The sequence below is a fragment of the Panthera onca genome, chromosome A3 (genome assembly GCF_046562875.1).
Source record: "Panthera onca isolate mPanOnc1 chromosome A3, mPanOnc1 haplotype 2, whole genome shotgun sequence".
NCBI classification, from domain to species: Eukaryota; Metazoa; Chordata; class Mammalia; order Carnivora; family Felidae; genus Panthera; species Panthera onca.
In genome coordinates this window covers 72,434,731-72,450,287 of record NC_138341.1, presented here as the reverse complement: position 1 = coordinate 72,450,287, position 15,557 = coordinate 72,434,731, and the positions used below count along the sequence as shown (strand labels likewise).

General features: G+C 43.3%; 1 protein-coding gene across 2 annotated transcripts in view; it reads right to left on the bottom strand.

The window, feature by feature from the left end:
* The window catches only part of LHCGR (luteinizing hormone/choriogonadotropin receptor), a 121,282-nt gene that overhangs the window by 68,827 nt on the left and 36,898 nt on the right, over positions 1 to 15,557 (bottom strand). For both annotated transcript variants that reach the window (XM_060606365.3, XM_060606348.2), the window contains exons 8-10: positions 11,304 to 11,378; positions 7,320 to 7,505; positions 3,966 to 4,046 (exon numbers count right to left, since the gene is read on the bottom strand). In XM_060606365.3, coding sequence (XP_060462348.1) covers positions 3,966 to 4,046; positions 7,320 to 7,505; positions 11,304 to 11,378 — 342 coding nt within the window. The remainder of the gene's footprint in view (positions 1 to 3,965; positions 4,047 to 7,319; positions 7,506 to 11,303; positions 11,379 to 15,557) is intronic.

Below are 15,557 nucleotides of genomic sequence, written 5' to 3'. Positions count from 1 at the left end.
TGTTGTCTGTGGGATAAAATCCAGACTCCTTGTGATAACCTCGAATGATTTGGGTTATGCCTCGTCCTCCAGTCTCATTTACAAGAAGCAATAGTGCTGCACAATTTGAAACCTGGGCTCTGGAGCAAGACTGACTTTACAGGCTGTGTAAACCTGGGTGGGAGGTTTACTTACCATCTCTGTGCCACAAGGTCTTCATCTGCCAAATAGAGATACTAATCATACTTCCCTCAGGAAGGTTGTGCTAAGGATTAACTATATTACTACCTACAGAATGTTTAGAATAATACTTGGCACATATTAAGTGCTCACTAAAAGTTAGGGATTCTTATAATTATCTATTGCAGATTGCTTGTGCAATCTTCCCTTTGGTTACATGAAATGACTGTGGCTCTCAGAATCTACTCTTTCATCTTTCTGTCTTTGTATGTGCTATTTCTTCTTCTTGCCTTCTCCTCATCTCTGGTGAATTCCTTCTTATTCTTAAAGGTAAGCCCTTCTGTGAAGCCTTTCTTGATTTCACACCTCTAAGGAGTTTATCACCCCTTCTCTCTGCCATGGCTGCACTTAAGTTCTATTGTAATTATCAAACCGTACTGCCGTTGTGTGATGATGGGTGGCTTCTTTAGTAGTCTGTGAAGCTATTCTTTGATAGCTTGGGAGGCAGGGTACTAGGTCTTATTTATTTCTGAACTCTCAGTGCCTCACACAGTTTTGGCTCAGACTATCCAATAAATGCTTGTGGAGTGAATAAACCAGGGTGATCCTGGCCCTGAGAGGAATTGAAAAGATACAGGGACAATGAGTGTGTACAGTATGCTGCATGTAGGCTCAACACATTTTCTCTTTGCTCACAGTCTGCTAATATAATCTTGCTAGCTAGAGAAATGGGCATAATTTTTCTGTCAGGGCCATTACAAATAGTATTTTACCTTAGGGTCTCTCATACATTAAAAGAGTATTTTTCTCTCAAAACTTAGCTACTCCTGTTCTGAACAGGAAAGTGTGAACCTAGTTCAGTGAGTGGATTAAATGACATATTTGAGCAGTACAATTACTGAAGGGAAATAACATAGATTAAAAAAAGAATAAAAAGAAATCCATGATCTGGGACTCCAAGATGATGCTAGAAATTCTTAGAAACCACTTTGGAACTAGCGAAGGATTGTTGCTATGTACAGAACATTGCACAGGAAACTCACCTGCTTTATTACTAAATATGGGTACATTTGTCCTCATCTCATGCCCATTAAAAGAATATCTGTTTTTTTAATATTTAAAACGATGTGGTGGTTATAAAGAATGATGTAAGGAAATAGGTTATTTCTTAGCATTAGAACAGTTCTTTTTAAGAAAATTTTAATTATTTTTGAGAGACACAGAGCACAAGCGAAGAGGGGAAGACTGAGAGGGAGACACAGAATCCGAAGCAGACTCCAGGCTCTGGGCTCCAAACTGTCAGCACAGAGTCCAATGTGGGGCTCGAACCCAGGAACCGTGAGATCATGACCTAAGCCAAAGTCGGACACTTAACTGACTAAGCCACCCAGGCACCCCAGTATTAGAATTGTTCTTAAAGACATCTCACCGAACCCCTCATTTTATTGGTAAGGAGGCTAAGATTAAAGAAGGCAAGTGATTAGCTCAAGGTCCCTCAGCACTAGGTAGGCTCTAGTGGCATCAGTAGGTCTTCATGTCCGTAGTGTATGGCCTTTCCTATACGTCACTGTCTCTCTGTCAGTGCTTTTCAAAGTGTGGTCCTTGGACCACTTCCATCAGAATCACCAGGCTGTTTGTTAAAGTGCAGACTCCTGGCTTTACTACAAACCCTGGATCAAATTCTCTAGGGACAGAGCCCAGGAACTTGTGTTTTAAGCAAGTTCCCTGGAGGATTCCTCCAAAATAATAGCCTTTATTAAGTCAGGTGAAAACTTTCCAACTATTTCTGCCTTATTTCCTTTGCTGCTTTCCCCTTATCAAAACTACTTTAGCTGCTACCAGTAAAATTACTTCAGAAGCACTAATTCAAAGCTTTGAAAAATTCTGCCATGATTTCTGAATAAATTTCTATCAGTAAGAGGTCAAACGTGTTCCTTCTCTCACTCCTCTGGTCCTTTGTCCTTTCTTTTTTTTTTTTTTTTTTTTTTTTGCCCTACTGAGCATATGTCTAGCAATTTTTCTCCTTGGTGATTTGCCTTCAGACCAAATACCTACCTGCTACTTAGGTTTGTGTCCTGGGACAGCTCCTGAGGGGAGCCTCATGCTTATTGACAAAACCCGGCAGGGAGCTGTCTTCAGTACTGAAGGGTCTGAATGGACTCGAATAGGCCTACAACACTGAGTCAGAGGAAGGAGGGGCCACTCCAGTTGCAGTGAACAAAGACAGGAGGAAGACGGGGACTGTAGGAGAACAAAGGGACCGGCCATAAATAAGAGCAAGGACACTGATACCTTGGGGAGAGTAGGTAGGGCTTAGTGACTGACTCTAGAATTTCTCACCTCCAGGGGTTTAGGAATAGCATTGTGGTGGGAAAGGGGGCAAGGGGATTTCACAGGGAGCACACTCTTTTTACCTAGAGTTTATGTACTAATTTCACATAGTTTTGGGGATGCTGGACATTAGGGGATTTGTTTTACAGCAGTGTTAGCATAGGAAACTCAAGACTGTAGACTTCTTTGGGAAGGCTTGGGGTGGGGCTGATGAGGATGATTGAGAGTGGGCTAACGTCTCTTGTCCCCAAAACTACCCCTTGAGGCTACCAATGACTCCAGCCAGAAGTGTTTCCTGTTGATGAGGAAAAAGCCACAGGTTGCAAAAGAGTTAATGGAAGGTGACCGACAGACCATCCAGACAAGAGCAGGGAGGGTGAGGAAAAAGAACACTGGAGGACAGTTGGTGTTGGACCTAAATGAAAGAAAAAAGGATACAGAGTATGGTATTTCTAATGTACCCCAGATGCTGTTGCATTTTGTAACAACTCTCTTCACTTTTATGGCTCTGAAAGCCAAATGATATCTCTGCTGTCCCTTGCAGATGAGGGAAAATGTCTCAAAAAAGGTAATTATTGTCCAGGGATACCCAGTGTTACAGGAACATTACTGCCAAGGATTCACATCCAACTTTGAGAAGCCCCAAAGCCCAAGGTCCTTCCAACATACCACCCTGCTGCCTCTACATAACTTGCAGATTGATAGGGAAAAAAAAAAACAAGAGAAAAGAAAAAAGATGTAGAAGAGGGAATGGAGAATGGCAAGGTGTTTTAGAAGGGTATCAGGTTTTGTAGCCTGAAGGACACATGGGGGGAATAATAAAACTTCTAAATCACAGTAAATGTGGCCTAGGGACGCTGGGAGTATCTTTTGAGGCATGATCTTTTACATTTGAAGGTAGGTGAAATGCCAAGGCAGCCAGGAAAAATGTTAAAAAAGTCAGTCAGTAGAATAGAAACGGATCTCCCATCCAGTGTATGTTAGTGATAGCATTGAGGTTGAATAATTTTAAGCTCCAGAGCATAGTAGTCAAGGTGGCCTGAATCTCTTTGAAAGGAAGTGACTGCTTCTAGAAGCCGTGTTTGCAATCAGTTAATCTTTGTGGAATGCTGACCACTGACTAGTGAAAATTCCTAAAAATGAAGTCATTTTTTTTAAATGAAGTCATTTTAACAAGCCCTAAGTGACCTCAAAATACCTGCAAATAAAAATTTTAATTTCTTTGGAGAATTTAATTATAGAATGAATGTGTAGATACATTTTTTTAAAGAGTTTTTTTTTAAACAGTTAAATGTCTGTTCAACTGGATGCCACTTGTAAAGAAAAAATTCCCATTTTAAATCTATTAAAAAGTGCTTTGCAAACATCCCTCCAATGAAGACTTTTATCAAAAGAAAAGCATTGGCACTGATAATAATAAGGTGCACACAGAACGAGACATGGTTTCCTGAGTTTCTTTGCATGCAAATACTTACAGTGTTTCATTATTTGGTCTCCTTGCTGTGCTTTCACATTGTTTGGAAAAGTTTTCAAAAATGGAAAATGAAAAATTCTGCCTGAAAGAAAAGAGGTTTAAAAAAAAAAGCAGTTGAGCCTTTGGTCTTTAAACTAAACATGATCATGTCTATTTATGCTTTGTTCATCCAAATTCTTTGCCCATTACGCCAGTCGTGTTCTGCACCATTGTCCTGACTGAAACATTTTCCCGGGAAAGAGGGAAGGCTTTGGCATTGTCATTAGAGGGCTTCCAGCTTAGATAAAATGCTTCTGCATGCTAAGTGTTTTGTGTGGGCTCCAGAGATGAAAAAACTTAAATTGGTCATATTGAATCACAGATTTTTCGATGCTTATTAAAAACTACCCTTATGGTATATGAGGGTTTGCTCCTCCCCACTCTCCTTACCACATTGTTCGTGATGAACAAATAGCCATTCAGAATTCATGGCTTTGAATTGTAACTGGGAAATATTTTCTGTGAGGATTTGAAGAGACTGGACCTGACATGATGATGTGAATTTTCTGCTTTGTTTCCTTATGTGCAGAAATATATGTGGGTGTTCTCTACTCCTCCATCATTGCAAGAAGCTTAGCCTAATGGAAAGGGAAGAAGTATCAATAAATTAAAAGGGGCCTATACTTACTATATTCCTAAGGTGAAACCAAAGGGAGGCACAAAGGAAAACTGGATGAAGAAATAGAGGGAAGGAGAGAAGGTGGTGAGAAACCCAACCTTTCCTAAGGAGGAAGGAGAAATGAGGCAGTCTAAATTAGAAATTTCTATGTTATTCTTCTCCAGCATTAACAAGATAATTCCTTATACAAACAACTTTGTATGCAAAGCAGGAAGGTGGATAATATAGCAGAACTATTTGACCTACTGGACTCACTTTCAAAAATTAATCAGCTTGTTATTTTGAGTCAGCCTTATAAATCCTCAAATTTGGACAAAGTGTGTGTGTGTGTGTGTGTGTGTGTGTGTGTGTGTGTGTGTGTTTTGACGCTGGCTCTGTATCTGATACCTAGAGATACTGTGTGTGAAACAATCTATAGTTAACAGGAAATGTGGTTGTTCTTAGCCTTCAGTTCATAGCGCTGAGTTCCATCTACTCTTTTTAAAAATTTTAATCATAGATACCAAGGAGGTCTTTGGGACCATCTGCCCAGGCAGCTGTGTGTGTTATCCAGGCTCAGCAGCTGCAGGGCAGGGGGGTGACTTAGAGTTTACATAAACATTCCACTGGCCCAGCTTCAGGCTGTCCCATCTCCCTAGCATCCAAGGTTTCGAGCTTTAGGGATATAGAGGGAGTCACTTAAAGCTTGTAATCCCAATCAAGACAACCTCTGTGTGACTGTATTCCTATCTCACTTTGATACTGGCCTACAACTGCATAATCCTCTCCCCACCTTTTTTACCCAGAGGTAGTCTCTTTCATGTACTAGAATAAAAAGCCCCTGAACTAGCTTTTTATATGCCAGTAATTTCAGAAGGGATGTGCCCTCTTTGCCACAAAATTTGACGTGTCCAGAATCAGCCTTATCATAAACCAGGGTCTGTATTGTTCTCCTAATCGGTCTCACCAGCTTTGCTCACCTCCAAGCCATCCTCCAGAGCTGCTGGAGTGTTATTTGACAAAAGCAAATTTGAGTAATTTTGCTTTGAATTCGTCAGTGGTTCCCCATCCTCTGAACAACCTGGCCCAGGACTCAGAGCCCATCACAACCTGTCTCCCTCTGTGTCCTCCATGTACCCATAAGTCATCTTGTTCCAGTTTTTCTGAGGGATTTCCATCCTTTGTCTCTTGCCTTTGTGCTTTCACATGAGCTATCTTGTCTTCTCAGCATGGTTTTACCCACACCTGCCTAGCCACCTCTTAGCCCTTCTCCAAAACTCAGTGGAAGTCATTTCTTCAGGAAGTCTTCTGTAAGTTCTGTTGCTGTTTAGAAACTCTTCCTTTGTGCTCCCAGAGTATTCTGTTATGTTCTGAGCTCTACCATTACATTTGCTATATTGTACTTAAACATCGGCTCTCTTGTGTATTACCACCACACAGCTGTTTGTGATTTTCCTGGGTGGAATGAGCTCTTAGTTATTTTTGTATCTTCAGACTTTTGCACAATGTCTGGAACTAGATAAGTGCTCAATTAATATTTTTTTGAAGCTCAGTTAATGATGCATGGCCCTCCGAGTACTTTGTCTTCTTGGTTACATCAAAAGCTTCAGATCTAGCTTCACATACCTCTGCAAGGCACAAAGTAGATGTACAGTAATATGTTGTTGGTTGATTCATTATAAATAGGTTGATTCCACACAAAAATAGCAGCATCCTAGTGTCACTCTTCCAGTGCCTCATCTAATTAATTGAGAATATCTTCTTAGGCTGTGTAATAACACGTTAGGGCAGATGTTTTCCCAACAGTGAGTTGTGACCCATTGGTGGGTCGTATAAACAATAAAGTGCACAAGACTAGCATTAAAAACACAAACAAACATGAAATAAAGTAGAGAAAATAGATAAGAAAAATCTGTGTGTATCACACATGTAAAAAAGTTAAGTATTGTTTTATTTGTTACCTATGTGATGTGTACTGGTTTGCAGCGTAAAAAGAGGTATTTCTTATTATGCATCTTAGTTAAAAAAAAAATTCTGGAAAACAATCTTTAAGAAAAGAATGAAATCATGCACACCCTGTCATTCCATTCTGGATTGAAATGTATCAGTGGAATCAGTAAGATGCCCCCCACTGGACTCAAATCAGCCAGGAGCTTGTGCCCTTTTTGTTCAGGCACTGAGCTAATCCTTAGAGAGCAAGAATTCTGTTCTGAAATGAAAGATGGTCTTCTTGCTGGGAGAGAAATAGCTTTAAAAAAAGCCTCTGTAGAGTTTTGTGTCCATTTTTTTTTATTATTAAGGATTTAGACATTAGGTAAAATTTACTCTCTTGAGCCTACTTCCCTCCTTCTTTAAAAATGATGCTCTCTGATAAGGATTAGAGCTAATTGATCTTTAAGATGTCAGTTTCATACTCTATTTTGCAACTGCAATTATAGCCTAAATTAAGGTTATTATAATTCAGTTATCCTGGAATAGGCTACAAAGGTCTTGTAGCTGCAGGGTGAATTGACTGAAATCAGTTTTCGGGAAGAAACAGGATGGCTCATTTTCTTCTTGTGTCTCTGAAAGTGACCCCATGGCTTTGGAGCTGATCTAGAGCAGGGAGTGAAGGGGCAGGAAGCTGTCGACCAGTTGACTTTTTTGAAATTTGTTTCTGCCACAGGTTGGCAGGCACTACCTTTTTTTCTTTTCTTTTTTTTTTCTTTTTTTACTTACTCTTTTGTTGGCAAGTTTCTAAAAGCACAGCAGTGGCTGGGGTAAGTCAGTGTGGCATCCAGGAGGTTGGTGAATTTTTCCCTTGATGGCAGTTTTTTTAGAGAATAGGATGATGTGGCAATGAGTGTATGGATGGACTCCAGCCCATAGCTAGGCAGGGCTTGCAATTTGGTGGATGAAATATCCCTGAAAAATAGAAAGGAGCAAGCCTTTTTATTTACTGTATAGGATGAAACCTCCTGTCAGCAATAGTACTGTTCTAGGTTCTGAGGAATCTTTTTTCCATCTTGCCTTCCCCCTAATTCTCCATTCAGTTACTCTCATTAAGATAAAAATTCAAAATCTACGCCGTGTTTTTTTCCTCATATGCACCCCATTATTCCTTTCAAGGTTGAGTGTAACTCCTTACACCTGTCATACATTCATTAGCATTTCTCCCCCACCCCCCTTCCTTCCTCCCTCTCTCCACTTAGCAGGCATGAAATAACTACTTGCTTTGTGAGACAGTAGACACATGCAGTGACTTCAGCTTTTGTGCTGTATCCCAGGGGGAAATACTCAGGGCTTCAGATGCCTCCGTCTTTGTTCAAGCCCCACAGGGTAGGTTTTCATGAAGCACAGATTGCTTATACTGTTAGGAGCTGCTTATGGCCTTAGCTGTCATCTGCCTGGGATGCAGACTGCACCTTCTCTAAAGGCAAGCTGGATTCACCAGTCCAAAGCAAGCAAGCAAGCACTTGGCCGGGCAAGCAGAACTGTGTGGAAAGCTTAGGTTTTGTAAACAAGGTCCCAAACTTTTTGGCTTTTCTAGACTTGAGATAATGTCTGAGAACAAGTTAAATGTGAAGAGGAAGAAGAGTCCGTGGAAATTTTGAAATCCTGCCTATCTCCTAAGTGGTTGCTGCTGATGCCCCCATGAAACTTTTCCAGCAGCACAGTCCCCCTCAGAAAATTGTCCCAATGCTTAGTGCCCAGCACATGGGAGGGGATCAATAGATGACTGATAGATGAACTTGACAACATGGAGCGATGGCTAGTGTGGGCCTTTGGTGGAACAGTTAAGACAGCAGAATTTACCTCAGGGGCTTCAGATTACTGCTGCTTTTGTGTACTCATTGATTTAGGTAACCAGTGTTCTCATCCTGCTTTATAGAGTTATCCTGGATGTGTTAGGGATACAGCACACAACTTGTGTGTGTCTGATGGGTTTTTTTTTTTTTGAGGGGGGTATATATTTTAAATTAGGATTGTAGAAAAGGCAAGGTCTTATCATGGAGGAGTAAAATTTCTGATAATATATTTTCAGTCTCAGTAGAAGACCAGTGGGGAAGTATTTTTGGGTTGTGGGTGGAAGGAACGCTCCTAGACACCATTTACATTCTAAGCGTGTAATGAGAACAGCTGCTTAATGAAATAAGACTAGGTCTGGTCCAACTGTTCTGGCCAAGACGGGGCCAGTGTCTCCAGTACTCGCAGTTATTTCTAAGCAGGTGGACCAAGCAGCTCTTCAGGCAAAGACTAGCAGGCAGGGTGTCTTACGACCACACTAACTTCATCATATACTGTGTCTGACCCAGAGGCAACTCTCTTTGGCTATCTAGTGGCTGGGTTGGTAGCCAGCTTGCTCTAAGAGCTCTGCCTACAGGGTGTGCTAGACTGCAAAGTCTTCAACCAACCTGTACGATTATAAGTCTGGTGTACTTTGAACATGAGACATACAGGACCTGTGCGGTAGGGTGGCAGAAGCTGAGACACAGCAGAGAAAACACTTGGCATGAGCCATGAGGTAGTGGAAGCAAAAATATGAGGTTGAGTAGAGAGAGACTGAGGATTGAGAGTGATGGAAGTTAGGAAATTGAGAAGGTCTGGAGTTTTTGTGGCAGGAATTAGGAAGTAAACAGAGTCAAGGGTTGATGGTTGCAGGAATTAAGAAGTAGAGTCAGAATGGATACTGGCAGGAGCTGGGCATTAGGTGAAGTCAGGGGTTGACAGTGCTGTGGGCTAGGAACTGGATGCTGTCTGGGGTTGACAGTAGTGGGGGTTAGGAAGTAGCACAGAGGTTGACAGTGGCAGGGTAGGAAGCAGAGTCAAGAGTTGGTAGCAAATAAGGGTTAAGAAGTATTTAGGAGTTGATAGGGGCAAGAACTAAGAAATAGAGTTGGGATTAATAATGGTGGGAGTTGGAAAGTAGACAAAATCATGAGTTGATACTGGTAGGAGCTCGAGGATTAAGAATTACTGGGTTGGTTCATTCCTTCCCCTGATCAAAACTGTAAAGCCTCATGTCATCTCAGAACACAGGTAAAGTCCTTATAATGGTCACAAGGCCCTTCACGACCCAGCTGTCTGCCACCTCTCTGTCCTTATGTTCTAGAACTCTCCTCTTTGCTTGCTCTGCCACACTGGCCCCCTTTCTTTTCTTCCATTACACAAGGCAAGTTCCTGCCTCTGGGCCTTTGCTTTGCCCTTCCCTCTACCTAGAATGCCCCTCCTGTCAATACCTACATAATTTGCTCCCTCACTTATTTCAGGCGTTTGCTTAAATGACACTTTTCAGGTTAGTCTTCCCTGACCATCCTTTTTAAAATGGTAACTCCCTCTCCCTAGAACTCCTCCTTCAGCCAACTGAATTTTTCTCCCTCACAACCAGCGCCTACATCTGCATACTACATATTTTATTTACTTATTTGATCCTCGTCTGTCTTCCCCCATTCTGTGAAGGAAGGCAGACATCTTTTTCTTATGCTCTGTTTCTCTCTCTCTGCCTAATCCAGTACCTAGCACACAGTAGGGACTTACAAAATCGTTATGGGATAAATGAATGGATGAATGAGTGAATGAATAAGCAAGCAAATGAACTGGATTGCACTGTTCACTCTCCTTCTAGCACTTTCCTAATTTCAAAATCACCCACTTGTTTGCCTATTTATTGCTGTCTCCCCTCGGTGACTCTAATCTCTTTAAAGGCAGGGACCAGAGCTATTATGCTCACCAGTCTCTCCGGCATGCTGCCTGGTAAACAGGATGTGTTCAATCAGTGTTTGTTGAGTGAATGAGTAACAGCATACTAGAGTAGGGAGTAAAGGGCCTGGCACCTCTGTGGAAGAAAGATGAGGTCACCCCAGGTTAGAGCTGCAGAGCCTCTGGAACCCTGTTGTCTTTTTGCTCGAAGCCTGACTACAGCTACAGTTGTTTCCTATGGGATATTCAGGCTTTCCAAGGCTTTGTCAGGAGACTCTTGATTCAGTTTCCTGTTCCTTTACACTTTCTCGCATGTCCTCACATGAAACTACCAAGAGTTGAGGAAACTTGGTTCTGTTGTTTGCCTCCTCAGGGAGCCTGATGCACAGTAGCTCAGCTCTGTTTGGACAAGTGCCACGGGAAAGTCTGATCTCTGGCCTTGGATGCCCACGAGTGGATGCCAGGTGGGCAGCCTTCCCTGTGCTAGCACATGAGGTGGACCTCCATACCTGGTATTACACACTGAATTGTGTCTCCCCCAAATTCACGTGGAAGTCCTAATGCCCCAGTATTTCTGAATGTGACCTTATTTGGAAATGAAATCTTCACGGAGGTAATCGTGTTAAAATGAGGTCATTGGGATGGGCCCTGATCCAGGATGACTGGTATCCTTATAATAGGAGGGAAATTCAGAGACAGGCAGGTAGGTACACACAGAGAATGCCTCGTTAAGGCTGGAGTTACGTTGTCACAACCAGAAGGAAGGACCAGCAGCAAGGAGAGAGGCCGGGAATAGATCCTGTCTTCACATCCCTCAGAAGGAACGAGCCTGCCGACACCCTGATTTCAGACTCTGAGCCTCTAGAACGGAGACCATCGATTTCTGTCATTTCAGTGCCCCCAGTTAGTGTTATTGGTTAACGGCAGCCCTTTCCCATGCAGAGGCTGACTGTCACAAACCGGGCTGGGGACAGTGTGGCTGGACCACTGGGTGGGGAGGGGAGGCAGCACCACTGTACTCACAAGATGCTAGGCCCCGTGGCCCCCCAGAAGGCTCCATTGTGCATCTTCTCCAGGTGTGTGTTTTCCTTGAGCTCCCTGTGGGGAAGGACAGTGTTCTTAGTGGGGTTGGCACTTCGTGGGTTAACAGTCACCGCTGCGTGTGCGTTTAGAGCAGCCTGCCTGTGCGGTGCTCAGCCTGTAGAGGGAAAAGGGGGATTGTAGAAGAAGGGGAAAAGACATGCTGGTGCCAGGCTTATTGTAAAACTGTCGACGTGTACGTCTGGGCCCACCTTTCCCCTGCAGATTCCCCCTCACTCAGTAGAACGCTTTGTCCTGCAGCTTCAAGTCCTCACCCTTTCCTGTTCTGGAGTCGAGAAGGTTTGCTACCTCACAGCTGGGCGGGGATGGAAGTGCTGCTCCAGTGTTCAAGGCTGAAGGGTGGAGGCGCAGCCTGCTCTGTATCAGGTGCTCAGCTGCCCTGACCTTGGAGGCCTCAGAGCTGGTTAATAGCAATATGCTGAAGTTTGCAAATACTTTACTTGAAAAGAAAAAGTAGGGTCCATTCAAAGTTACCCTTTTCAGATATGCATTCTCACTGGGTAGGAGAGGGGAGGAAGGACAGCCTGTGCAGAAAATTGCCCTACACCCAGCATGCCCCAGTTGGGGTTCCGTGTTGGGTACATGATAGTCCTCAGGTGTGCGTGTTGAGGACCACTGCTGTTAAGGCTGTGGCACGACCAGACGCTGCTACGCAGTAGCTACCCGAGGCTTCTGTTCCTTGAGCTCTAAGCAGCTCAGGGTGAACTGTTCAGGAATAGCTCAGCTTGGTGCTGCTGAGCAGCCTGCTCTCTGGGCCCTGATGCTGGTGTCTCCAAGCCCAGGCCCCTCTCTGGGTGGACGAGGGAGCTGGGAGAGGGGTCCCTGGGCTCAGGCTTGCCAGCCTTCTTTTGAGCACTTTCTTTCTACAACAGAAGAGTGGTGACTCAGGGCATTCTGGAAAATGCATCCATTGTCCATGTGATGATTTGAAGCATAGCAGGATTCTCCTGCATCACTGTTACAGTGTTACATGGCAAACAAATAGACCAACACTCACTCTCCCCTCCCTTGCGGGAGGCATAGGCAATCACCTGGTTCGTCTCCTAGCTCTCCATCTTCTTCATTGTCTTTCTGCATGTCTCCACATCACCCCTGCCATTTAAAAACTGCAACCCCCCCTGCATCTCACTCCCTGGGTGGCTGTTTTCCACATGCTTCTACTAAGCGTTCTCCTCAGAAATCCTCAGCCCTTCCATCAGAATGCACCCGTCAGTCTCACACAGTCCTATCCCCTGGGTGTATTTCTACTTTCAAAGAGATGAGGTTGTCAGAGTCAATTGCTGTTTAAGATCTAAATCAAAAGAAAATTTCCTTCCCAAACCTCTATGGCTCTTTTCCCTGATTTGGTTTGTTTTAATTATGTTCTGTTATGGTCATAAATCATTGAAGTGGGGCTCTGTGAGCAAATAATCGTCATGTCAGCCAGGTCAAATTAATTGCTCAAATTTCATGACAGAACTTTTCACGTGTTTTATTAAAAGATCTTTCTGTGTACTGATAACTCCGCAGTATGTAACTCGGTTAAAAATAAATCAGATTCGTCTACCACATTTTCCTAGGGGTCACTTTGAGGTTCTCAAGTGACACAGCCTTCCAGGTATGAGAAGCACACACAGGATAACCTCTTGAAGCACAGTGGAAGAACCCCCGAGCCCCACCCAAAATTTTCATAAATGGGGTGCTCTGAGAATGACAAGGGGTGACTCTCAGAACCCTGGAGGCGTCTGAGGGCAACCCTCTGGTGCTATGTCTCTCCACCCTGTCCTAACTTAGGTAGGTAGAAAATTCAAGAACTTTGTAGGGCTTTGGTGTCATCATTCTGAACAACTTTGGACAGGCCCATTTGTGAGGAAGGTGTAGAAACTGGGTTGAAGGTACACTTTGAAAATTTTGCTTGACAGTTTTGAAACCTACTCCCCCCTTCAATCCTTCAGGGGACCTCCTTGCCCTTAGAAGAGAATTTACAATCTTTTCCATTGCCCTTGAGTTCTGCATGGTTTGCTCGCTCTCCATCTCTAGGTTTGTCTCATACTGGTTTCCCATTGTTGATGACCCTCCAGCCACACTGGCCTCCTCTTAATTCCTGGAGGTTACAACTACTTTTCTTTGCCACTTCAGGACCTTTGCACATCCTGTTCCCCCTTCCCACGATACGCTTCCCCTCACTATTGCCATAGTGCACTCTTTGTCATCTTCTGGGTTCAGCCTACGTTTCATGGCCCAGGGATAGCCTACATCCATGGCCAGGCTATCCCTGGACACCTAACCTAAAGCCAGACAGCCCCTGTACTCTCATAGATCTCAGTAATGGGTTATTTTCTTCATAGTATATATTCCTATCTGCAGTAAGTTCATTTATTTACTTGCCTTTTTGTCTGTCTCTTCTGCTAGAACAGAAGCTTCATGAGGACAAGGACTCTTTCCACTCTGCCATTGCAGACCCAGCTCCCTAACATGGTGCCTAATATATACTGGCGATGCTTAATGTTTGTTGAATGAATAAATGAATGAAATTGATTTGTTTTCTTGGCAAACTGATTTGTGTTCTTGGTTTCCTCTTTCTTGCAACAGTAAGATGTGGGGGATACAGAATCTTGACTAGTTGAACTTTCTGAGGTACACATCCCATTTTGGCATCCCTGATGCAGCTGGGACACTGCTGATGAAGGCCCTCTTGACTGACGTCCTGTTTTCTCTGACCTCCCAAGGATGTTTTCTGCTGGTTTTCCTCCCACTCTGTTTGCTTTTGCTCTGCTTCTCTTCCTTCTCTCTTGGTGTCCCCCAATTTTATATTCAGTTCTCTTACTCTGCCCCCTCATCCAGGTGACCTCAGCCACAAAGGCCTTCAGTTACCCCCTCTATTCAGATAGCCGATATCTGTCTCTAGCCTGTGCAACCCCCACCCCAACCACTGTCCTTTCTGCCAACAGATGAACCTTCTTTAAGCACCCTCATACTTCATTCCCATCCCAGAACTTTCAACGGCCTCTCATTTTCTATAAAAGAGAGTCCTAATCCTTTACTGTGGCATCTAAGGCCCTTCCTGCTTTGTCCCTAACCCACATCTAGTTCTTTTTAAAAGGTACTGTTTACTGTTCTGTGAACACGTTTCCCCCTCTGGGCCATTCTCTTTGTTGTCCTCTGCTTGGGATGCATTTTCCTTCTGTCTTTACCTGTCCAACTTAGGCCCAGCTCAGAGTCTACATCTCTCAGGAGGCTTTCTCTAATTTCCTTCTTTTCTGCCTTTGAAATCCCAGAAGACTTTACTTCTCTCAGGGGAGGCATCACACTTTGTCTTCTGTTTTAGTTACTACTTAGTATACAGTTTATATACCATCTGGCAATGCTTCTTCCTCGGCCGTAAGCTCCTGTGGGGCGAACACCAGGCCTTACTCATTTTCATTTCCACCCCAAATGTAGCATATTCCTTCAAACATAGCTGATGCTTGGCAAACCCTTGTTGAGTGAATAACTGCATGAGGCATCTGAAAGCACTGTGCCAGGAGAGGATATGCCTCTGATTTAAATTTGGCAGAAACAGATTCAATTGGCTAGAGTGAACTCTTCATTAGATTCAAGTCAACAAGAAAATGAGGGAAATTTTTCTCCATGATAGGAAGCTATCATTTCTTGAGCACTTGGTATGTGCCAGACTCAGGCTAAGAGCATAAAAATGTAATTATTTTTCCTTCATTCATTCATTTGTAATTAATTAGCTGTGCAATGTAATAAATGATAAATGAGCACCTACTCTGTGCTAGGCACTGTGTTAAGTACTGAGGATACAAAACAGACCTTTTCATTTTGGTGGGGATATCCTCAAAATAAGCCTATTAATAGCTCTATTTCATGGATGAGAACACTGTGGTTGGTATAGGTTAAGTAACTTGCTCATGATCAAGCTGATAAATACTGGCATTGGAGTTTAAGACCCAGTTAGTGACTCTTAGATCTGTTCTCATAACCACCAAGCTCTGTAGCATGGTACCAATATACTAGAGTATTTAATTAATATGTATAGTTAAAATAAATAGTATGTTGTAAAGACTTATGTTACCCAACTTGGCAGCCTCAGCATCTCCTGGAAGCTTGCTCAAATTACAAATTCTCAAGCTCTACCCTAGCCGCAATGAAGCAAAGTCTCTGGAGGTGGGGCCTAGGAATCTGTGTTTTAAC